Raw genomic sequence first — 23239 nt, 5'->3', positions numbered from 1 at the left:
CACAATGTAAAATGTGGGAAATGCTAGAATGACTTACATTATGAAACGGAGTAAGTACGAATAAACATCTAACAAGTCCCATGAAGTTAGTGTTGGACAGCTCGTCGGAGGAATTCTCAGAGGCTCATCCAGCCACAGCGGCGCCGCCTTGTTGGTCACCGGAGAAGATGATGTCATAGAACTCCTTGTCCGAGAGGTTCACCAGCTCAGCCGTGGCACTGTCGTAAGCATGGCTGGACGCAGCAGTAGTGGCAGTGTCATCGTGTTCCTCGTACTCCGGGCAAGGGCCAGGCTCAACGGCGGCGACGGCGACGGCGGCGGCGTCGGTTTCTGGCGCCGGCCCGAACTCCTCCAACGCCGACAAGAAGAAGTTGGTCCAGCATTGCGGATCCGAGCGCTCGTCGAACCCGAGGCTCTTGCAGAACTCCTCGTCCCCCTCGTGTTCTTGCACGAACGCCTCGTGTTCTTGCACGAACGCCGCGACGCTGTCCAGCTGGTCAGTGCTCAGGTAGCCGCCCTGATCCGGCTCGGATGCTGCAGCGGCGTCGACGTCGACGTGTTGCTCCGACGCCGGCAGAGTTCGCCGCGGCGCGCTGCTCGCTGGCGCCTCGGGGTGGTCGGACTCCTCCTCTGCCTTGCGCTTGCGGCCGGACGTCGACGACACGGGCGGCGGCGCGGCCCTCGACGGTGACGACGCGGCGGAGGACGGCGGCGAGGGCGCGCCGTAGCGCGACGTGCGGGGCGAGCGGTAGACCTTGCAGAGCGCGAGGTGGTCGGAGCCGGGGAACGAGAACTCCACCATGAGCCACCCGGGCTTGACGACGGCGCCCAACGCCGTCTTGATCTTGTACGAGAACTTCTGCAGCTTGCCGCCGGCGGCGCTGCCCTTGACGTCCTTGGGGCCTCCCTCCGCGTGCCAGCACTCGCCGCAGCCGCCGCCGACGGTGCGAGCCTTCCTCGCGCCGCGGCTGCCGAGAACGCGCACTGGGGTGAACACGTACCACACCCGGCCATCGCCGTCGCCGGTGCCGGGCGCCGGGGCGAGGCCGGCGACGAGCTGATCGGGTGGGGCGGAGTACACGTCGGCGACGTGGAAGTAGGAGGTGGCGGCGGAGGGCAGGTCGTCGAGGCTGGTCCGGACAAGGTAGCTCCGGAGGTAGCCGTCGGTGAGCTGGTCGTCGCTGGGGGAGAACACCAAGCCCTTGCCGATCTCAGCCATGGCGCGCGGCGAGAGTTGGCACGGACGTGAGGAAGAAGAGGTGAAGGTGAAGAACCCTAGCTAGGGTTTGACTTCAGGTGAAGCGGGTGTGTGGATGGCCTTCATATTTATAAGGCGTTGATTTTGGTTTCTCCAAAAGGTTTGGAACTCGGTGTTACACTCGGAGTCGGACTCGGATTTGTGAAAATATGGCGGGAAACAAAGGGTGGACGTAACGTGGGGAATAAGGAACACACAAGCTGTTAATTAACAAGGTTAAGGCAAAGGCTGGGCTACCCTCTCTCCACCCCGTGGCAGCTGGTTTTAGAACTAGTGGCCATCTTCCAGGTCTTGCTTGCCTAAGCATCTTCGCGTTGGTTTCGACTCCCTGGTACTCCTGGTCTCTTGGCAGCTGTGGAAGTAACGGAACTTTAAGGTTTTTGACTATAAGCTCTCTTTGGTCTCAATGGTGCTAGAGTCCATCCACTCATAGGGTCATCTATGGTCTTTAGTTGGCGTTGCCGCTTTTAGGAACTTGTTGGGAGTGTAACGTGGCTCGGCCCCTTCCCGCTGCCTACTTGCTTAGAGTCTATGTTTTAGCCACCGTAGTTTTTCTAAGCTTCATCTTTTCATTTTGTTTTTTCTCCCTTCCTCTGGCATAAGCTGGTCTGGCTGATTGCGTTGTGTAACTATAACTATTTTCTTCTAATATATTGACGTGTTGCGCATTCGTGAAAAAGGTTAAGGCAAAGAGGTCTCTTACATGATGTAATTGTTTAAGACAAGGTTAAGGCAATTAATACGGAGTGGATGAGGAAGAGGATGTACGCGTACACCAAAGAGTAAGTATAAGTAGTTAAGAGAAAAAGGGAAAAAAAGTTATTTACATCAAGAGTCATATTATTGTAAATTTTTACTATTGTCGATTTGTAAATTAGGCGGGAAGAGCTGCTGATCTGTTTTGATCAAATTAGCAAGTTTATGAACTTGTGCAGATGGCTTTGTTCGCTTTGCGAGTGAAGACTGAAAGAGTATCAGCTTACCATCATTGACAGTCGCAACTGAGTTTAACTAAAGAGTATTAGTTTATTATTATTTCAATAACTGAAGTAAATCTATTAGTACACCCGTTCACTTATGCTTGTACATTGCAATCTGACTACCACGAACGCAATGGCATACACAATTTGGTGCCAGAAACCTGAGTTAATTCGAAAGTTCAGAGTAATTTTAACACTTCAGAAATCATTCACATAAGCGAGAATCGAATTACAGCAAGGTCACCATTCACTCTTGGATACCGAAATACACAGATTAAACTTGTTTCGACATCTCATGCATCCTTACAGATAAAATACTATCTGGTAGCGATTACAAAAGTTATTTTCAATCACTTCCACGCAGCTTTGGATCAAGAGGTGCACAAAACTCTTGTCCTGGTTCCTTAGAAACAAATATATATTGTAATCCAGGTGCATATACTCTTCGACCTGAAAGAAACCACAGGTCACAAAAAAAGGCCGCCATGGATCATTCATTTCTTTGAGGAACGGAAGCCTCCGAAACCCATCATGGCAGCAACATCAGGGTCTATGTCCTCCTCAGGTTCATTCTGGGCAGCCAGCTCTTTCTGAAACCATTTGACATCCAGTTTATTATGAATTCTACTGATTTTCACAGCCAACAGAACTGTAAATTAAGGAAAGCAGAAAATATCATGAATTCTACTGAATTTCACAGCCAACAGAACTGTGAACTAAGGAAATGTCAGCCATCTGCATGCATGGTTGCAATTACCTTTTTCTCTTTCTTCTTTTCTTTGCGTTGGCGCTTCCTCTCCTCATCCTCTTGCTGCTGTTTCAATATTCTCTCATCCAAATCTGAAGGTGTAGAACACAAAAGGAGAATGTTTAGATAATACTTCCTCATAAGGCTCCCTTTGCAGCTATTCCACATAACAGTTTCCTTCTCAAGGGCAAAGATAGGGGAAAATAAATCTTAAGGACAAAGATAGAACAAAATAAATTTGATATTTATTTTTGTTGCTTTTTCTCACCTTGTTCACTAAAGCTACCTGGGTCTTTCCTCTTCTTAAGTGACTCAAACCTTTTCTGAACCTGCAGCCAGAAAGTTACTTAAGGAAAAAAAAAACAGGAGAAAAAGAGTACTGACTACATATTTCAAGTTCCCGATAGGAATATCGAGAAGCTAAATATGCAACCATTGGCTCACTTGTCTCACATGAACAAATCCATAATGTAGTACACATATGAGTGAGCAAGACTTGTAAACAATTGGAACAGGATTGTTAATTTTCAATTGCAGATCTGACAAATAGGCTCAGATATTATACCTGTTCAAGTGATGCTCTCTCAACACGCATAGACATGCCCAATGCTCTCTGATCTGTCAAACATTCAAACCACGAAACATTGATTATTAAAAGGTTTGATATACCAACTCAGCCTAAACCAGAGGTCTCAGAAAGTCAGAATACTTACGTTTCTTGCCATTTATATGGTCCAAATAGTTAGCTGAATCTTTAACGACACATTCACAAACTTTACAATAGTAACCAGCCTGTCAGGAAGTAGAGTTAAAAGCAAAATTTTAGGTGATAAATTTAACATGAAAAACATTTAGGCAATTTCTAGAATCATTGAAATTGAAACTAGAATTGTTAATAATGCAGCTATCGAGAACAGACATCATGGACAGATGAATCACAGGCTGAATTCTAAATTTTTTTTTTCTGATAAAAACTCTGTTTCAAAAGCAAAATGAATGACAGTAAGTGAATTCCAGAGGGCATGTAAATAAATAATTAAAGCTCAATGAAAATACTATAACATGTCCTGTGGGATTTCTGGACGAACCTGTTGACTCAAAGGTGCAATTGGAGTTACCACCTGGAGAAAAACAACAAACATAATCGGTTATGAGCTCAATCAGAAGGGCATTCATATTTGTAAAAACAGCTTGTTGATCATAAAAGAAAATAATGGTAAGACTACAAGAACAAAAAATCGGGAGACATAATCATGCAGCATGAGGAAGCATGGAAAATCTATGCTAAAGCAACAGAAGAAGACTTATTAGAAAGCAAAGATGATCTAGCAAACCTGAGTCTTGCCAAGACGGGACTCAAGGTCAACTTCATAGTCCCTATGCTTCAAAGGTTGCCTTTGCACAGGAGGGCCCTTTTCTGTCATGTATAGTTGAAATTAATTTAGCTTTACAAGAAATAAAATGCATCCATCCAAATCTAACTGAATTGAAGTACATAGCACTACATACCCTTGCCTTTCCGCGCTTCTTCCTGCATCAGCAAGAGAAAAAGAAAGAACAAAGTTAACAACAGGTTGGGCGAAGGAAGTATTAAGTATATATTTTTTTAGCTTCGAAAATGATTGTGGAATGTAAAATGAGGACCTTCTCCTCCCGCTCCCTCTGCCGAGCTCGTTCCAAGTACTCCTCCTTGTCAAATTTCCTCCGGAAAGTGTTATCGACACCAACCGGCTATGCATCAAAACAAGCAAAAGGTCAGCTCAAATGCACCACACTGCCTTATTTTATGAGTCTCTTTGAAGCATATATAAGTAACTTACATTGCTAGACATGTTGCTCTGCCCACTGCCAAGCAGCTGCTACCTAAGAAGCACAAGCAGAAGCAGCAATGAGAAACAGGTATAATAACAGAAAAAAAATCTCTCCCCCTAAATAACTAGGCGAAGCGGACCCAGGGAATCACGACGACGAGTGTGCCTAGGTTGTGAAATCAAGCTGATCTGAGCATTCGAATCATAGAAAACATGCACTGCATCTTTGAATTGTGAAATCAACTTGATCTAGGCCTACAAATCACAAAAACAAGCCTGATCTCTGAACCCTCACTGACTTCGATTTCAATCTATCCATCAGGGAGAGGATTAGAGGTAGTTACCCGAGTAAAAATGTGATAACAAAAAACTAACCTGGTTGGATTCTTGGAGAGACGGAGAGGATTAGAGGAGAGCCCTTCCTCCTTGCTGGTCGTGGTCGCGGCCGCCGCCCCCGCTGCCGCCTAGCGCCACAGCCCGCTTGCCGAGTCGCCTCTGGGTGTAGGCCGTCGGCGTTAGGGGGCGGGGGGCTCAGGCCTCACGGTGGCCGGTGGGTGCGGAGCTGCGCCTTCTCGCCGCCGGTAGCCCGGTCGCCGGAACCCTACTTTTTTTTTCCCTTTCCTTTTTTCCTTTTTTTCTGTTTTTCTTTTGCAAAGCGTTAGAGACTAAACTGGGCATGAGCTTTGGGCCTTTATGGGCTGTGCAAGTGTTAGTGGGCTTCTCAGACCTTTCTCAGAGTAGCATTTAGGCCCAAAAATAATCGGGATCCTATGTGCTCATGTGAATTCCGTTGGATCAGAATCGGACGACTGCTGTTGAGGTTGGCGTTTTTTTTTTTCTGAAGAGACCTCAAAATATTAGAGAAATCCTTCTCATATTTCAAGAGTGAGGCACCATGGGATAAGAAATTGCTTTATTCAACTATGTCAAAGCGCAAGGAAGAAACTAGACTATAATCGTCTCATAGATGTCTGATGTCTCATTTGACAGTACTAAGAAACCACCATTGCACCAGTAAATTACAGGTCTAAACAGACACAGCACAACTCTGTTCAGGTAAGAACAACATCCATCCAAAGATGATGATGATAACAAGTGAGAATTTGAGTATCTATCAGTACACTCGTGGATTCCATTGCTACTAGAAACATGTATCTGACTGAATCTGATATGAGATGCAAACTGCAGGCCACAGCCGAGGCTTCCTATGGCTCCACCTTGGTCACCTTCTCCCACTGACCATCTGATGCCTCCTTCCACAGTGTGATATCGCCGGAGCCGGCCGCCACGGACAGTATGTTTCCGGTCAGTGACCAGGACACCCTCCATGCCGGAGCCTCGAAGTCATGCATCACCTTCCCTTCCCATTTGTCGCCCTCTTTCCCCTTGGTCCAGATGACAACCTTACCGTCTTCAGAGGCACTGGCGATTGTAAACTTTGCGAGGCCCAAAACAGGTGCCCAGGATACATCTCTAACGCAGTCCGTGTGCATGTCGGAGGGCAGAACGCTATCCAGCTTCCAGCTGCCATTGACAAAAGCCCACACCTTGACAACACAGTCGAAGCCACCAGAGACGAGCTTCTGGACAAGTTCCCCTGAGCCAACAATGGAACCGAGTGCGGTTGCTGGAGCCCATGAGACTGCCATCACCCCAACAGGGTGTGCTTGCTCAATTGTTGTGGAGTCCCATCCTCCATCCGGGCGCATGGTCATGACAGAGATGCTCCCGTCGGAAGAGCCACAGGCAAGGCAAAGGCCAAGCTCATACGGAGCCCAAGCAATGGAGTTGAGTGAAGACTTGTGGTTGTCGAATACGTGAGCCTGAGACCATTGCCCAGCTGCACCCTCCTTCCAAACTACGACACGGCCATCGTAGCCGCAGGATGCAAGAATCGAACCAAACTTGGGATGGGCCCATGCAACACGCCACACAGGTCCATAGTGTCCGCTGAGGGTTGCAAGCAGCTGGGATGGCGCGGATGCACCTCCAATGCTGCTGATCTGCACGGTGGAGTCTGAGGAGGCTGTGGCAAGGCTCTTCCCGTAGTAGTCGATGGCAGAATCATGGACCATGTCCTTGTGGTCAAGCTCTATCTTGTTTGACGACATGCTGCCAACTTAATCCAGACTCAAACTTGAATCCCTCCTTTGTAGTCCTGATTGTGATTAAAATGAAGTGACAAGTCAATTCACCAACACAGACCAGATGGAACAATTTAATTGCAGAGAAATGAAGTGACAAGTCAATTCACCAATACAGACCAGATGGAACAATTTAATTGCAGAGAAATGAAGTGACTAAGTCAATTCACCAACACAGACCAGATGGAACAATTTAATTGCAGAGAAAAGCATCCATCTAAGAAGGACCTTGCACAACAGCACGGACAATAGAACATAGAGGCATCAATGCCATCGTATTAGTTCAATTCATTACACATTAGCTTCCCAATGATTGTTTTCAGCCAACACCTACTGCAATATAATCAACAGAAGGAACAAAACTGGCATAAAAACGTATCAGGCTCACTACATATATGGGGTAAGACGGTTTTGATATGTCCATGGATCACAACTGGTAATTGCACATTGCAGCCTTAGCTTGCTGCCTGCAGCTTGCAGGATCACAAGAAGAGAGATTCACAGGGGCGGATCCAACTTGGGACATGAGGGTTCAGCCAAACTTTTGGGTGAACAAACAAACTGTTACTTTGTATTAAGGTTAATAAGGCTCTGAAATTAAGAAGAAGAAGAAGAGCTTCTTCCAGATCTAGAAGAGAAGCTAGGGTTAACGAACGCAAGCAGAGAGATGAATCAGAAAGAGGATGCGGGGATGCTCACCTCACCAGGATCCCCTCCCCTGCTCTTCTCGCCAGATGGAGATCGGCGCCCCCTCCCCTGTTCGGCCGCGAGATGGCTCAAGGAGCGGAGGAGACGACGAGATGGGTGATTTTCTTCTACGCCAAGGGAAGGGAAGGGGGAGATAGTATACTCGAGGTTTTCACTTTAAAAATCTTTATGATGACTCCACCTTTTATCTCAAAATTTTCACTTAAAAAATATTTATGATGACCCCACCTTTTATCTCAATTTTTTTTCACCCTAAAACTAGCTATACTACCTTTTTTTTTTATGGACGTAACTACACAGCTAGTGGTAGCTGGTTCCACTCCATCTATAAGAGACACCATTTACCTATACTTCAAATACAATTTTCTATTAAACTACTCATCTGATCTACGATCTAATTACACCGTTGTGTTCGTAATAATTAAATCTTTACAACAAGATCTCACATGATTATATTTTGATGAAAAATCACAAATTACTTTTATGATATGTCTAAATTATTTTTAGATTTCACTAAGTTACTTCTTAAATATATAAAAGTAAATTCAGTGAAGCCTAAAAGTAATTTACATATATTATAGAAGTAACTTAGAACAAAAACAAAGGTAACTTTGGCATGTCATTTGAAGTAAATACGTTATAGAGATAAAAACATGACTCTATGTAGAAATTAAATTAATCAGTACAAATTATGAAATTAACTAAAAATAATAATAAAAGTAATCACCTCGGAGCATTATAAATGTATAGGAAGTATTTTAATCAAATCTAAAAGTAACTTATATATATGATAATTTGTTCAATAAAAAAGGCATTAATTAAAGTTACTTTCCTTTTGTTATAAGTTACTTCTATAATATATCTAAATTACTTTTAGACTTTACTGAATTTACTTTTATATGTCTAAGAAGTAACTTAGTGAAATCTAAAAGTAATTTATACATATCATAAAAGTAATTTGTGATTTTTCATCAAAATATAATCATGTGAAATCTTGTTGTAAAGATTTAATTATTACGAATACAACGGTGTAATCGGATTGTAAATCGGATGAGTAATTTAAGAGAAAATTTTATTTGTAGCTTAGACGATAGGAATATTTCCCCTACTTGCTTAATGGATTAGTACTATAGTAAAGTAAGATTCTTCAAGTTAATACACATCTGGATAGAGTTCGCTTGTTATGACTAAATCGAGAGTACTCTCGATTTAGATTTTGCGTTTTTTTTTGTGTGTGATGACATGTCAACGGTACTCATAGAAAAAAAATCAACAAACTCGGAACTACTCAGACCACCGGCAACCACTATAGCTGCCGCTTCATGCACCACCACTCTTTCTCCATGAGACATGTTTTTTCTTCTCCCCATCGTCATGCACGCTATTATCATGGTCGTCATTGAGGCTGGGGTGTCGGGCTTGAAGAGGCTCAGGGAGGCTAACCACTATAGTTGCCGCTTCACGCACCACCACTCTTTCTCCATGAGACATGTTTTTTCTTCTCCCCCGCCGTCATGCACGCTATTATCATGGTCATCATTAAGGCTAGGGGTGTCGAGCTTGAAGAGGCTCAGGGAGGCAGGAACTTACCCGGCGAAGAGCGAAGATGCTAGATCCAGGCTCCTCCTTGGATTCCCCAACTATCAAAGAAAAAAAGAAAAAACGAGAGAGAAGTGTGGAGAGTGATTGCATAATCACTGGACTTGAAGGTGGAGCGATGGTAGAGTCACTAGACTTAACGTCATTCTTGCGGTCACGGCCGAGCCCGTGCTGCCCCCGATGCTAATGCATATGAGATCTACACTCTCATCATCTGTACTCTCATCATCTATGATACCCCACCAGATTATTTATTAACCCTAAATAGAAGCAAGAAACTGAAAGGAGAAGCTAAAGATGCAGTGGAAGTTACTTCAATTGACCATGGGGTGAATGGAGAATGGGGACAATGTTTTTGCAAGGATTAACATGTTACAGGAGGGACAGCATCACACAGCAGATGGTAGTAATTATTTTATCCCCACAGGTGCTCCAATCAAATGGCACATGAACAGTTCAAGAATGGTTCATCATGACAGACATCGACGGTCAATCATCAGATAAACAATGGGCAGGTTAGTAGCAACATTATCAATCTTTCGTGACAAAACATGCACAGTTGCATGACCGAACTACTACCAATTTACAATTTGTGAGACCAACATATGGAACAAAAACCTTGTTTGTGGCTGTCAAACTGGTATCATTAGTGGGAAAAGAACACCTGCTACAAAGAAGTGTCAGACACTAGAAGTAGATCAGCAACCATTTCATCGATCAAGGAACCAAGCAACTCTGTTGTAATGTCAATGCCAGATTCGTATGACTCCAACTTGAAATCTACCCAGCTCCCCAGAGGACTACTCATTTCTTTGTACACGAGTTCATCCACCATCCACTCCTCAGCAACCTTCAGATCAGTCATCTCCGCATAGATTTCTTCAGCTGTGAGCTTCTTCAGAATTGCCATCCCCAAGAACCATGAGCCGTAGCCGGCATTGAAATAGTATGCACATCTCACACTCAGTATCTCGTTTACACATTCGAAGAGCAGCCTCCGATTCATTCGGAGTGTTTTGCCCTCTGCTACACCCACCGCCAGCCGAATATCGCCATTTAAGTCTTCCAGTAGTTGTAGATCCAGGATATCTGAGTTAATGAATCGCTCCAAGCCCGAGCAAATTTGACCATTAAGAGGACTGGTGTTTAATATTTCTCTTATGAAATCAATCTCCTGTCTGCAATCCATTCGGCTTGAACTGCTGCTATCTGATGGGGGGATATCCGTCGTAGTCACAGTGATTGATGAGGCTGTGTCAGAATACTCCGAGAAAGCGTCAGCTTCCAGGAATTTACTGAAGCATGCAGAATTAGACGTTGTTGCACCTTCCGTTGAGCTAAATACTTTGGTTCCTATAAAGAGGGAAAATATATAAGATTTTGAGGAAGACATACAGCTAATGCTCCAGCAACAACCAAGCACCTGTATATTTACCATTTGCGCTTCTCCAGCTCTCTGTTGAGCTACCGGTTTCAGTTGAAACAGAAGCATCCCATGTTGAAAGGGGACTGAGGTGAAGGCGCTCTATCTCCATTTGATCCATGGCATCATTATCATACTTCACAGATTGAGATGACTGGTGAAAGAGAGGGAATGTTAGCACAATGACCAATTCTCAACCAGTCATTGATAAATTTACTCTTTTATATATTTAGACGCAGTAATCATTGTTTAGGAGTTACAATAAGTGTCCCACTTCAGTATAGCAGCGAGAAGCTTCAGGTGTTTCCCTTGATTCATCCGTGCATTCCAAGTATGCCAGTTTCCAAAAGGTAAAAAGGCATATGGAACAAAATAAACTAGGAACTACCCAATTATGCATGTAAGAATAATCAAAGGCACAAAATGTTGGGTATACAGCCAGGGATTTCCTAACAGAACACAATATTATAACCTTTAAGAACAACATAGAATCCCTAAACTAATTGTTAATAAAAATCTAGATTATTAACATCCCAAAATATCAACAATATACACTTTTACACCAAAGGTCATGCAGGAAAAGCATATGGGGTAAAGACGTACAGTTGGAGCTGATGTAATTTACAAACATTAGCATGGTGGTCAAAATCATTAATATGCCAAATATGATAGGGTTATGATATCAATCTATTGCTCTTATTTCTGAATTCTGATGGACAACATATTCTTTGGACAAACTTTTTGATGTTATCAACTGAGAATCAAAGTATTCTCTGACTTGAAAATAAAAGATAAATTAACCATATCAGTTTCTGCATTTATCGCAGCTACATGAAGAAAAGATAATATGCCTAATTAACTACTCCCTCCGTTCCAAAATAAGTTCATTTTTCACCTATCCCACATATACCAATACAACATCGAAAAGACTAGAATAGCCCTACTTTATCAAATCCCAATACAATTATTCCCCACTTTATCTACTCCCAATACATTTATCCCCTACTTTCACAAACTCCGATGCAATGATTATTCAAAAATAAACTTATTTTGGGACAAATGGGGGAGGCCAAAAATGAACTTATTATGGGACGGAGGGAGTGGTTAATATTTTTTCCATGCTCCCAACAGGTGAAACACAGAATCTGAATAACCTTTTCAGGTATTTATCATATGCTCACAGCAATGGAAATGACATGCATAGGAGAAAAAGGTGGGCATGATAGCAACAGAATTGCCTGTGATTCCATACCTGACCACTCTTTGATGCAAGATCTGTCTGGGTGAAACTGCCTTTTCCATCCTTATAGGATTGGACGGACTCCCTATCATAATCAGTAGATGCAATGCTCGATGTTTCACATGCTGATTGTGAATCTTCCAGAACTGATGATGGGGCATATATCCGAACATCTTTGGCTGGCTTACAGTAGGGTGACCTAACCCCAGAAGTAAGTTCTCTCAACTTCTGCTCTAAAAGGAGACCCAAATAATCACCATCAATTGAATCAAATTTAGCACTCGATGTCTCGCTTGAATTTGGTACTGAGCTCGCGTTTTTCATAAACTGTTTTTCCACTAAATGATTGGGTAGGCGATAACCAGATAATGGTTTATCAACTGGTGCGGTGAATGTGAATGAAACAATATCAGTGCTAATTTTCTTCTTGTTCATGGAAAAAGGTGATTGCTCATCTATTACAATATTGTGCCGAACACGCCTTTGGCTTCTGTCAGCAATATCTTTATCACTTGGACGGGTTTTCACTGAATGTATCCTCCCATCTGGTAATCTTCCTGGCTTGGGGATTGATTTGGCTGTAGAATTTTGCCTTCTATTTGCATGGCCAGTTGACCGCAATTCCACGTTTCTGTTACCTTGAGTATTGTTTTCAGACGGTGTGCCGGCAGTCCCAACCTTTCTCATAGTGCCATTTATTGAATGTGTGTTGCTTCTTTGCCGGTTGGGTGTTGGTGGCTTGGAATTCACCTTGTGCTTAACCATAGCATTTTGCTTTCTGTTATTTTGCACAAGCACATTGGACGAACTTGCCATGCCCACTTGATTGTTATTCTTCCCTTGGTTAATCCCATTTCTCTCAACCATTCTCCGCTCAGGATCCCGAGTTGCAAGTTTTCTGCTAATCTTGCTTATATCTTCCCTTCCTTGAACATTAGTTGCTCTAGAATCTGGTGATGATCGACTGCTGGCCTTGACCTTTGGGCCAACTGGAGCACCTCCATTTGACTGTGAGACCACAGAAGCAGAGGTGTTCCCTGAACTTTTCAGACTTCCATCCAAAGGCTTTCCAGTTGGTAGCCTATAAGATGTCAAGCCATCATGCTTCTTCAGTGCTTCATTCATTCTTGGTGGCCTTTGTTGGACTATCGCAATCTCTCTTTGGCTGTATACACGAACAGTATTTGCATATCCAACATCACGAACTCTGTAAGGGCTAATAACCTCAACTCCAGCCCCTATAATCCTAGACGCCGCCTCCATTATATCAGCAGCATTTCTGCTAGATATATGATTAGGATTCTTCATGGGGGACAACTTGTTTTGCGCAACCGACAGTGTCCTTTTGGCAAATCTTGGTGGCAATGCTTCCATCCTAAACCGGTCAATAGGACTACCAGGCATCTTATGAGGACTACCGGGCATCTTATGAGGACTGCCAACATAGCTTCTGCCAATGAACTCATCATGGATAGTACTGTTCTGGGGGGACTGCTGCACAGTTAATGGCATCGTATAGGATCCAGATGAGCTTGCTGCGGGCATGGAATCCAGACCCATAAGCCTTGCTACAACAGTGGGGCCCCTCCTCACAAGAGCTTCATCGTCAACCACTGAAGATGAGCAACTGTGCTCACTGCTTTCCTTCAAACTCGGTGCATCTTCAAGGAACTGCCAACAATTATGCATACACAATTACACATAAATAACACAAAAAAAACTAAAAAACTAATAAGATTGCTCGCATGAACACGCACCGAATTTGGTCGAGTGCTTGGTGTGCCACCATCAGATTCCCTGAAATTTTCAGAAACCCCTGCAAAGGAAGTATCAGTATGCAATCCTAATTCCTCCATCCATTTGAGAAAAAAAGGATGTATCGAGTTTATAGCAATGACTGGACTCCTGTGCCACATTGACTTACTTGGAGCCGGAGAATCGCTCCCATTTCCACTGACCAGCCGCTTCTTGGACTTCTTGCCCCAATCAAACAGGCTAAAGAAGCCATGTCCCTTTGAAGTAGGCTTCTCCACATCCATTTCCCTTTACTCCCCTAAACCTGCAAACAAAATAGCTCGCGTAAACACAACGAATGAACCAAAGTAATACTTAGCTTAATGCAGCTAAACTAGTAATCAAGAAAGAGCCCAGTGATGAGTCCCCCAAAACCCAATCTTTACCCCCCCAAATGTGACCTAGAAAACAAAACCCAAGAAACAATACTACTCAAACTCAGAGAACAACGCCTGCAATATACAGCAGCATTCCATCAATTTACCCGAAATGCAGGTAATCCCCAACTAAGAACACCCCCCAAGAAACCACAAGGCAGCCCTCGCCCGTGTAGAACACCGCAAAGATCCGGCCTTCTCCTCCCAGCTGGAGTCAACGCCGCCGGATTCACCAAAGCAGCGCCCAACCGGAGCCAAATCGCCGCGAACACCACTCCGGATCGAGCCGCATTGAGCCGTAGCTCGTCGCCCTCGCCGGTAAGCTCCCAAACCAGCGACTTTTTCTCGTGCACAACACAACAAAACCACACCTCTTGGACCCAGCCGCCGCCGTTGAGGGATCCGCGCCGCCGTCACATTAGGTCCGGCGAGGTGGAGAGGTGGCGGAGGTGGGAGGAGGAGGAGGAGGAGGCCGCGGCCGCGGAATCCATTAATGCGGCTGCCTGAGGTGGGCGAGGAGGAGGAGAAGAGAGAGAGAGAGAGAGAGATTGGAGAGAAAAGAAGCCTTTTTTTTCTCTCACTTGTCCTCTCTTCTTCTCTTGCTGCTCTTCTCCTCTCTCTCTCTCTCTCTCGTCTTTATGACGAAAGGTTTATTAAAAAGGAAGGAAATTTGGGGAATTTTGGGGATCGGTTTGGTCGTTTTCGTGATGTAACGAGATTTGGCGGTTGGGTTTGGATCATTTGCTCACAAATTTTGGCTCTTTGTGTGTGGGGGTGTTTCGCCTGGTAAAATAAAATAAATGGGTTTTTTCGGTGTGTTGGATCCGCTGAAACAGATCATGTTTAAGAGTAGGACACGATGAGCCCAGTGGCCAGTACAGTTAACAGATCATATATGTACCAAAAAATTTATTTCAACCAGATGGTCATGTCCACGGCATAGAGGAGATGGACAGTGATAAAAGTACACCTAACAATGAAATGGAAGGTCTTGCCAACACACGAATTATAAAAACAATTATATAAATTGGTTTTGGGCTATTATTGCAGTGCACGAATTTAATAGTACAAATTTCAGTAGATATTGAGTTCGCGAAAAATCAGTAGATATTGGTTCAATTCCCACAAAAAAAATTCTGAAAAATCATCCTCTCAAAGAAGACCTTGATTCTCATAAAAATCTTCTAAATATCTATATGTTCCAAAAAAGACCTTACTGGTATATCATTTTACTTTATTCAGTTTTTTTAATGAATAACTAAATAGTTGAATGATTTTGTAATAATTATTTGAGAGTACAAATGAATGAAGTAAGCATTAAAAAGTTGAAAAATAAATAAAAATTGTTTTCTAAAAGTTTGTATAAAAAGCATTTTTATAAAAAAAGCGTACACCGTTTAGAAGCTTGGAAAATTGGCCGTTGTTACATTACACACTTTACTAAAGTTTTAAATGCTTTTAAAAGGGTAAAACGTAGACACACCACGGCATGTCGCTTGCACCCTAAAATGACAAGGTTGTTTCACGAAATGGGCGCCGCCGGCGACGGCCACGGCCACGGCGGCGGCGGCGGTGCACCGTAGACGTCAGTAGTTGGTGGTAGTGTACAATCATGCGTACGCATTATCGACGGTCGCCGGCTAAAAAAGACGATTCCCGTCGCCGTCTTCATCATTTTCGTCGATTTCCGTTGATGTTGCAGCTTATCATCCTGTCCAAACCAGTTTTTTTTTTTTACACTCTCTTTAGTTTTACTGCAAATCCTTCGTAGGATACCCACAAGTACACAATCACCCCAACCAACAATCCGCATGAACTGGGCTACGGTTTCAGTCAAAGTTTGGAGTAAGGTGCTATCTATAAAACATGTACACCTCAACAATAGACTAGATTAATAGTAAACCACTTCAATGGTATATCTACATGGGTATCTATAGCTCTCTAATCCATTGCCTAGTTTTTCTCTATAGACTATCTCCATGTTAGTAGATAGCTTTGCTCTCTCTCTTCATTTAATCTCTTCCAAGTAGGAAAATATGCTGACATGGATCTCTTGTAGAGAGCTTATAGATAACCATTGTGGGTGCCCTAAAAGGGAAAAAAATATGTGGTTAAGACGTACACTTTAACCTGACTGAACATTTCACCAACCAACGAAAGTGTAGTACTACTCTACTACGTATGGAGAGCATCCAATCCAATCCATCCTGCTCTTGTTGTCTTTTGTCTTCTCCACAAGCCAAGCATCCATACGAGCTAGTGCTGGTACAGGTCGCAATTATGCAAAGTGACAGGAGAGATTAATGCAAACTAATCACACTAGCAGCAGTGGTTTCCTTTGCAAGCAGGGCAGAGTTAATGCGAGGAGGAGTTAGCTGCTCTGCTCGAGTTTAAGGGTACTGCAACTCTGCAAGTCAGCAGCTGCAAGAACATCACCAAGTTCAGCTAAGCTCGTTTGGAGATCAGCATCAGCTTACACTGACAGAGCTTATGCTGACAAGTAGTGACGGATTCGTCTGCGTTGATGTCTCAACAACCTGTAGGCCATCAATTACCGGTTTTTGCTTAATCTGCTTGCGATTTTGTGAGTGCTTGGATAGAATAGAATCCAATGTAGGACACGAATACTTTGGCAGTGTGTTTGCTTCGATTCCCTTATCTGACAGACAACCTGCAAGATTGTGCATATGTGTAGGTGCTTGGTCGCCATTGCAGATGCTTTTCTTTTCCCCCGGGCAAGCAAAGGTCCAAGATTTTTATCTTATTATTATCATTTTTTAACAAAAAATAATCTGCAAAGAGGACTGTACTACATATATATCTTCATTGAAAGAAATAGGAGAGAAATGAGCTAATTTTTGTTTTAGAGTGCACTAAACAGACATTCCAGGATGAGAAAATTGTACCATTTTTGTTTGTTTTGTGTTACAATTCCTGAAGTATACTGAATATTTTGGCACAGCATCAGCTTCAGTCAGAAGTTGAGATTATCAGATGTGGTGGGGGAAGTTGTTGTAGCTGAAAAGCATACATAGCAGTGGGGTGATTGTGTTTTTCACTCTTCCCAGTACTTTACACCAGTAGTACATCTTTTCATGAAAAATAAACGGAAAAATTCGAGCTTTTTTGCAGATTTGAGATCTACAGAACAGAACATAACCTTTTCACGTTAACGAAGTAACGCGAGGTTTAGGGGGTGTTTGGGAGAGAGGGGCTAACACCCCCTTAGTGCATATGCAGTGCAGCACTCTGAAAAAAGATGGCAGGTAGGGTAGTAGTGCTCCTTAAGCCGCGAGAGCACGCAACGAGAAAACTGACAGCCTCCCATGTGATTTTACCTGCCAAACCTCACTTTGATCAGCTATCAGATGAGATGAGGAAAGCCTTTGCTGCTGTGTGCTTGTGTCTGGCTCAAGCGAGTAGCAAATTCAGATTCTATAGTTTTTTTTTCTCTCTCTGAAACTTTTCTTTTAGATGGACTGAATGCTCTGAAAGACTCAAAACTATTGCACGTTTACATGACCAATGGCATGGTTTTTAAGGCCCTGTAATCTGAAACTAGTACACGTTGACATAGAGACGATTAAGTTGGGAACACGTTGGTCAGAAGTACGGAGTTGCAAACACTACTCCTATGCTGCATAATATAGCAACTTGTACCATTTAAAATCTATCTTAAAATATAACAACCTCGCGTCTCAACTAATTAGAGCAGGATCTTATTTTAGCTATTCCTTTACTATCTCATCTCAATCAATCACGACTATTTCTCATTTAATTTCACATATCTTCTTAATCTCCACGAAAAAAAACTCCAGAAACATTTACACGAGTATTTTGGGAATAGTATGTACTAATCGAGACACTTTACCGATTTGAAGGGCGCAAAACTGAAGATGAGATTTGCAAAATGCAATGGGTCAACACCACCTGTTCTTGTACCAGGAGGCTACTATGAGGGACGCATCAGCAACGAGATCTGAACCGTGGCTGTCCCATTGTCTGCCTGCTTGAGGCAAAGCAATCAGAGATTCAGAGAGGCAGGCTGCCCCTCCACTCTGCTTGCAGTAAACGATAAATGCAACAGAGGCCCACTCATCCAAGATCAGATCGTCTTGGGCCACCTCTCTCTGCGGCCCAAACTAAAAGAGAACGGTGGCCAAACATCTTGCTGGGCCTCACGCGGTGGAATAAGAAATAAGTTCATCTGAGGTCCCTTAACTTGTTAACGAATCTGATTTTCGTCCTTCAACCGGAAAACCAGATACGACAGGTCCCTTAACTATCAAAACTGGTGTAGATGAGGTCCCTCGGCGGTTTTGATGACAGTTTTAGCTGACGTGACGCCTATGTGGCTAATTTGACTCGGTATTTGTCCCACGTGGCATTGACGTGGCGCTTACATGGCAATTCCATCCCTGAAAAATAATAAAAACCATGGGCCCACATGTCAGTTAAAAAAAAGTGGGCCCCCACAAGTCAGTGCTCTCTCTCTCTCTCTCTCACTCTTCTTATCTGGACCCTTGCCGTCGACTTCACTCCGAGGCGTTCGGGCTGCCGCCGCTCGTCCCAGCCCTCGACCCGGCCGTCAACATGAGCAGCCTTGCCGCCGGCGCATGCTTCGCCTCCGCCGGCGCCGGCTACGACAATGCCACCTCTGATCTTTTCGTTAGCCTTCCATTAGAGCAAAACGATAGCTAGCTTAGCTACATTTTCATGGTGTTCTTGGGTGACATCACACATGACATCCATGGAGTAATTTTGTGAGGTCGCGTCGTGCAGTCGGTGCTGCCGATGTGGAAGGAGCTGGACTACTTCAAGGAGTACGCGGCGAGGCTTCAAAGCTTCCGGGGGGACGACGACGCGGCGGCGGCGGCGACGCTGTCGGAGGCGCTCTACATCGTCAGCATGGGCACCAAAGACTTCCTCGAGAACTACTACGCCATGGCGCGCGCCCAAGCGGCGGAGTACTCCACGGCGGTGGCGTACGGCGACTACCTCCTCGGCATCGGCGCATCGCCGAGTCGTACTCGTTCGTCCGCGAGCTGCACGCGCTCGGTGCCCGCAAGGTCGACCTTAACGGCCTCCCGCCCATGGGCTGCCTCCCGCTGGAGCGCGCCACGGGGAGCGGCGGCGCGTGTACCGACGAGAAAAACACCGTCGTCGAGCGCTTCAACGCCGGCCTCCAGGACATGATCGCGAGGCTCAACGATGAGCTCGGCGACGGCGAGATGATCGTGTATGGCGACGTGTACAGGTCGGTGGCCGCCGGCGGCGTACGGGGTGGAGAACGTAGGCAACAACACCGTGCCCACGCGGGTCAACCGGCGGCGGCTCACCTGTGCCATCTGCTTCGACATGTTCGCCCCCGGTAGGATGAGGTCGGCGGGGTGCTCCCATAGTCCCACTACAACTGCATCGCTTCGGTGCCCGGACCTGTCCTGCTCGGTCGCCGGCGGAGGCGAGCGCAGCGACCGTTCCTGAGGAGGGCGCGGGGGCGGAAGGCGGTGCTGGAGAACGGCCACCGGAGGCCGAGGCAAGGGGGAAGCGGCGGCGGCGGCGGGAACATGCGGAGGCGGCGGAGGCAGGCACGGCAGGCGACAAGGAGAGGGCAGCGGCAGCCGGCGGTAGGCCCATGGGGGCGGGAGTGGAGGAGGCCGCGCCTACGCTATCCGCATCTCCGCCGGTGAGAGGAGAGAGGAAAGGGGAGAGTTGTGAAGATAGGTGAGATGGGGAGAGAGGAGGAAGAAGAGGAGGGGATTGAGATGAGAAGAGTGAGTGAGAGAGAGCTGATATGTGGGACCCACTTGGGGCCCACCAGTTTTTTTAACTGACATGTGGGCCCATGGTTTTTTATTATTTTCAGTGATAGAATTGACACGTAAGCGCCACGTCAAATGCCACGTAGGTGCCACGTCAGCCAAAACCACCATCAAACTGCCGAGGGACCTCATCTGCACCGGTTTTAATAGTTGAGGGACCCATTGTATCTGGTTTTTCGGTTGAAGGATGAAAATCGGATTCATTGACAAGTTAAGGGAACTCAGATAAGCTTATTCCGTGGAATAACTAATCCACGGGCTTGCTCTCTTACTGGGCCGGTCTTATCGGATCATCAGATCAAACGAGCACTAATACTTAGATTAGATGGAAATCGAATGATATGGATTTGGTCTCCCGTCTCACTGCCGTGTGGGCCCCACCGCCCACTAACCACCCCGAGGCATCTGCGCCGCTGTCGTTTCGCCGGTAATCTCGCTGCGTTTTGGTCATCAAAAGCCCTAACAAAAACCTCCCCACCTGCGGCCGCCGCTCGCGTCCCATCTCTCCCTCTCTCCTCCCACCCATGGCCGCCGCCGCCGACCGCCTCCTCCACCTCCTCCGCGCCGCGCCTGCTTCCCCGGCCCCCGCCGCCGTCCCGTCGTCCCGCACCCGAGCCACCTTCTACCACCAGCCGCGGAGCCTCCGCCTGGCGGCAGGGGCATCCGGTATGCGCCGCGTTGCCGTGGCCTGCAGCTCCGCGGGCGCGGGCGGGAGCGGGGTCGAGGGCGATGAGGAGGGGATGACGTACAAGGGCGCCGGCGTGGATATCGACGCCGGGACGGAGCTCGTCCGCCGCATCGGCAGGTTGGCTCCAGCGATAGGCGGCTTCGGTGGCCTCTTCCCCTTCGGTACTATACTACTACCCATCTCCTTGTTTGTATTAAGTAGATTGGTTTTTTTTTTTTTTGCGGGGAAGTAGATTGGGGTTTAGTTTGCTCGTCATTAATGGGTGTGTGTTTGGGAGGGTTCTGTGATATGTATTGGTAGTTCTTACCCCAGGTGACCAATTTCTTGTTGCTGGAACCGATGGAGTCGGGACGAAGCTCAAGCTTGCGTTTGAAACTGGTATCCATGACACAATTGGGATTGATCTGGTATGTGTTCACTTTGCTAGATGAGTATTTTATTTCATCCCTTTGAGTTTGATTGACTCAAATGATTTTTAATTCTCATGTTAGGTGGCTATGAGTGTTAATGACATTGTGACTTCGGGTGCAAAACCACTGTTCTTCCTAGACTACTATGCTACGAGCAAGCTCGACGTTGATCTAGCAGAGAAGGTATTGTTGACGCTATTTTGTTTGCTGAAAACAGTTATGCCGGCTAATCCTCTCTTATCTACATCTGCTTATAAAGTCATAATTATTCTGTTCAAAACTTTTATTTTCTCAACTACATAGGTTATCAAGGGGATTGTCGATGGATGCCGGCAATCAGATTGTGCTCTGCTAGGAGGAGAGGTGAAGTTCCCTAACTAGAACCCATGTTTTAGCAGTGGAATACTTCAATCTTTGTACCAATGAATACAGAATATATGTATCATAATTGTTCATCTGTCTTGCAATGGTTTGTGACTACTTTACTTCATACGAATAAATTTTCAATTATGCTTACAGACTGATCATTAGACCATTTTCTAACTAGCAAGCACTAGCTTCAACAAGTGAATCTTTGTAAATGTTGATATGGTATTCAGCTTAGTTCACATGGTGGATCTTGTTTTTCATCATACTTTGGTTTGTAAATGCTTTGAGAATACTTAACTATGATATATGAGCATAAGTACAAAGTTAACATAATGTTTTGACTCTGTTATGTGCAGCAACATACTAATAAAAAACAATTGCATTTATCATTGATCCATTTGTCATGCAGACAGCAGAAATGCCTGATTTCTATAAAGAAGGTGAATATGATCTAAGTGGCTTTGCTGTGGGTGCTGTTAAGAAGGATAAGGTCATCGATGGTAAAAATATCATGGAGGGAGATATCATCATTGGTCTTCCTTCTAGTGGGGTTCATTCTAACGGGTTCTCCCTTGCTAGAAGGTATTGCATCTATCCAATTCGAGTTGTTTTGATCCAAATAGATGGTTGACGCATGCTCTTTTCTTTTGATGTTGATACTTGACAACCCGTCCTCCTGTTGAATTATGTGTCATTAATGGTACCTACAAAATTTCATATTTTTTTAGAGTACTGGAGAAAAGTGGACTTTCGTTGAATGACCAGCTCCCCAGAAATGATGGCATGATAACTACTGTTGGTGAAGCTCTCATGGCACCAACTGTTATCTATGTTAAGCAGGTAGCTTTGCTGATATATGTTTCATATTTAGCATATATGTATATGCAAGTTTCTAATTAAATTGTTGAAAATGAAAAGGTGCTCGAGATTATTAACAAGGGTGGTGTAAAAGGAATAGCCCATATTACTGGTGGTGGCTTCACCGATAATATCCCAAGAGTATTTCCTTCTGGACTTGGGGCAAAGATTTTTACTGCAGCATGGGAAGTGCCACCTGTATTCAGGTGGATTCAAGAGGTAAGGGTTAACAGTCCACGAGCATGTCATGTGTATTCTTGTAACCCCAGTGAAGTTATTCGACTGTGTTGTACTGAAAATCATTATAGTATTGTGTATCTGTTCTGAATTCCTCTGGTGGAAGTTATATATATAATCAGCCATATTTGAACTCGGTAGAAACTTTAAAGATTATGATAGGAAGCCCTAATTAGAGACTGGGTTTTTCTTTTGGTCCCCAGTTTTCATGCACTGTGCTGCGCTGCCTATTTGGTCCTTATCATTTTCTCCGGGTGTTTGTAGGTTGGAAAAATTGAAGATGCAGAGATGAGGCGCACGTTCAACATGGGAATTGGAATGGTCCTTGTGGTAAGCAAAGAAGCAGCTGATGGAATTCTCGAAGGTACCCATGGACCGAACCACGCATATCGCATTGGAGAGGTGATCAGTGGTGAAGGAGTCCACTACGTCTGATCTAATTAATGATCTTTATAATGCTTTGAGTAGTTTGAGGTTTGTTCATCCGACAGGCAAACCAGCCTAATTTTTGTAATCGCATAACATAAAGGGGGCCAAGTCCTGGAGCAACAGTGAGTTTAGTCCTGTAAGATAAGAAAACATGGGGCGTACTCCTTTTAGTTCCACATGAGAACTTGCCCCCAAACGGCAGAACCTATTATTTGGACTTGCATCTACGAGAGGTGTCATCTTATTAAAATGTTCTTGCATACCAACTCTAGATATCCTGATGTGTCTCACCATCGAGGCGTTGCATTTCTATACTCGTTATAAGCATCCAGAAAAATCGCATT

At 44.8% G+C, this 23239-nt stretch overlaps 5 protein-coding genes and 1 pseudogene across 6 annotated transcripts; 2 read left to right on the top strand and 4 right to left on the bottom strand.

The window, feature by feature from the left end:
* Positions 1-124: 124 nt before the first annotated feature.
* On the bottom strand, positions 125-1219 carry LOC136355700 (uncharacterized). Its single transcript, XM_066308525.1, has one exon. It carries the CDS (start codon positions 1217-1219, stop codon positions 125-127), a length of 1095 nt encoding a protein of 364 aa, XP_066164622.1.
* Positions 1220-2404: 1185 nt separating this feature from the next.
* On the bottom strand, positions 2405-5418 carry LOC4334674 (uncharacterized). The gene is made up of 11 exons (XM_015776912.3): positions 5173-5418; positions 4807-4849; positions 4631-4717; positions 4496-4517; positions 4321-4403; positions 4075-4107; positions 3700-3778; positions 3552-3604; positions 3255-3315; positions 2996-3078; positions 2405-2828 (listed from the first exon to the last, which is right to left on the bottom strand). Exons 2-11 carry the CDS (start codon positions 4816-4818, stop codon positions 2733-2735), a joined length of 609 nt encoding a protein of 202 aa, XP_015632398.1. The 5' UTR covers positions 4819-4849; positions 5173-5418; the 3' UTR covers positions 2405-2732.
* Positions 5419-5695: 277 nt separating this feature from the next.
* On the bottom strand, positions 5696-7758 carry LOC4334673 (protein transport protein SEC13 homolog B). Its single transcript, XM_015776911.3, has 2 exons — positions 7641-7758; positions 5696-6955 (listed from the first exon to the last, which is right to left on the bottom strand). The coding sequence occupies exon 2, from the start codon at positions 6906-6908 to the stop codon at positions 6003-6005; it is 906 nt and encodes a 301-aa protein (XP_015632397.1). The 5' UTR covers positions 6909-6955; positions 7641-7758; the 3' UTR covers positions 5696-6002.
* Positions 7759-9711: 1953 nt separating this feature from the next.
* LOC4334672 (uncharacterized) lies at positions 9712-14649 on the bottom strand. Of its 2 annotated transcripts, none has more exons than XM_015776220.3 (6): positions 14190-14649; positions 13836-13970; positions 13669-13727; positions 11924-13582; positions 10684-10825; positions 9712-10601 (listed from the first exon to the last, which is right to left on the bottom strand). In XM_015776220.3, the coding sequence occupies exons 2-6, from the start codon at positions 13948-13950 to the stop codon at positions 9916-9918; spliced, it is 2661 nt and encodes an 886-aa protein (XP_015631706.1). In that variant the 5' UTR covers positions 13951-13970; positions 14190-14649; the 3' UTR covers positions 9712-9915. The 2 variants fall into 2 exon arrangements, with proteins under 2 accessions (XP_015631706.1, XP_015631707.1); XM_015776221.3 differs by having other exon boundaries at positions 14454-14649.
* Positions 14650-18460: 3811 nt separating this feature from the next.
* LOC107280346 (GDSL esterase/lipase At2g04570-like) lies at positions 18461-19717 on the top strand (annotated as a pseudogene).
* Positions 19718-20353: 636 nt separating this feature from the next.
* Positions 20354-23161, top strand: LOC4334671 (phosphoribosylformylglycinamidine cyclo-ligase, chloroplastic). The gene is made up of 8 exons (XM_015776223.3): positions 20354-20753; positions 20905-20999; positions 21084-21185; positions 21306-21365; positions 21781-21953; positions 22100-22211; positions 22290-22448; positions 22731-23161. The coding sequence occupies exons 1-8, from the start codon at positions 20429-20431 to the stop codon at positions 22899-22901; spliced, it is 1197 nt and encodes a 398-aa protein (XP_015631709.1). The 5' UTR covers positions 20354-20428; the 3' UTR covers positions 22902-23161.
* The last annotated feature ends 78 nt before the right edge of the window (positions 23162-23239 follow it).

Source organism: Oryza sativa, chromosome 3 (assembly GCF_034140825.1).
Source record: "Oryza sativa Japonica Group chromosome 3, ASM3414082v1".
NCBI lineage: Eukaryota > Viridiplantae > Streptophyta > Magnoliopsida > Poales > Poaceae > Oryza > Oryza sativa.
This window is presented reverse-complemented; position numbering and strand designations above follow the sequence as displayed.

Excerpts from the sequence above, each read along its gene's own strand:
- LOC136355700 (XM_066308525.1), bottom strand. The coding sequence starts at position 1,219 with ATGGCTGAGATCGGCAAGGGCTTGGTGTTCTCCCCCAGCGACGACCAG.
- LOC4334674 (XM_015776912.3), bottom strand. Across the intron at positions 3,779-4,074 it reads TTGCACCTTTGAGTCAACAG|GCTGGTTACTATTGTAAAGT; the intron begins GTTCGTCCAGAA and ends ACTTCCTGACAG. Across the intron at positions 2,829-2,995 it reads AAAAGAAGAAAGAGAAAAAG|AAAGAGCTGGCTGCCCAGAA; the intron begins GTAATTGCAACC and ends AAATGGTTTCAG.
- LOC4334673 (XM_015776911.3), bottom strand. The coding sequence starts at position 6,908 with ATGTCGTCAAACAAGATAGAGCTTGACCACAAGGACATGGTCCATGAT.
- LOC4334672 (XM_015776220.3), bottom strand. The coding sequence starts at position 13,950 with ATGGATGTGGAGAAGCCTACTTCAAAGGGACATGGCTTCTTTAGCCTG. Across the intron at positions 10,826-11,923 it reads TTGCATCAAAGAGTGGTCAG|TCATCTCAATCTGTGAAGTA; the intron begins GTATGGAATCAC and ends CTCTTTCACCAG. Across the intron at positions 10,602-10,683 it reads GAGCTGGAGAAGCGCAAATG|GAACCAAAGTATTTAGCTCA; the intron begins GTAAATATACAG and ends CCCTCTTTATAG.
- LOC4334671 (XM_015776223.3), top strand. The coding sequence starts at position 20,429 with ATGGCCGCCGCCGCCGACCGCCTCCTCCACCTCCTCCGCGCCGCGCCT. Across the intron at positions 20,754-20,904 it reads CGGTGGCCTCTTCCCCTTCG|GTGACCAATTTCTTGTTGCT; the intron begins GTACTATACTAC and ends TTCTTACCCCAG. Across the intron at positions 21,954-22,099 it reads GGGTTCTCCCTTGCTAGAAG|AGTACTGGAGAAAAGTGGAC; the intron begins GTATTGCATCTA and ends ATATTTTTTTAG.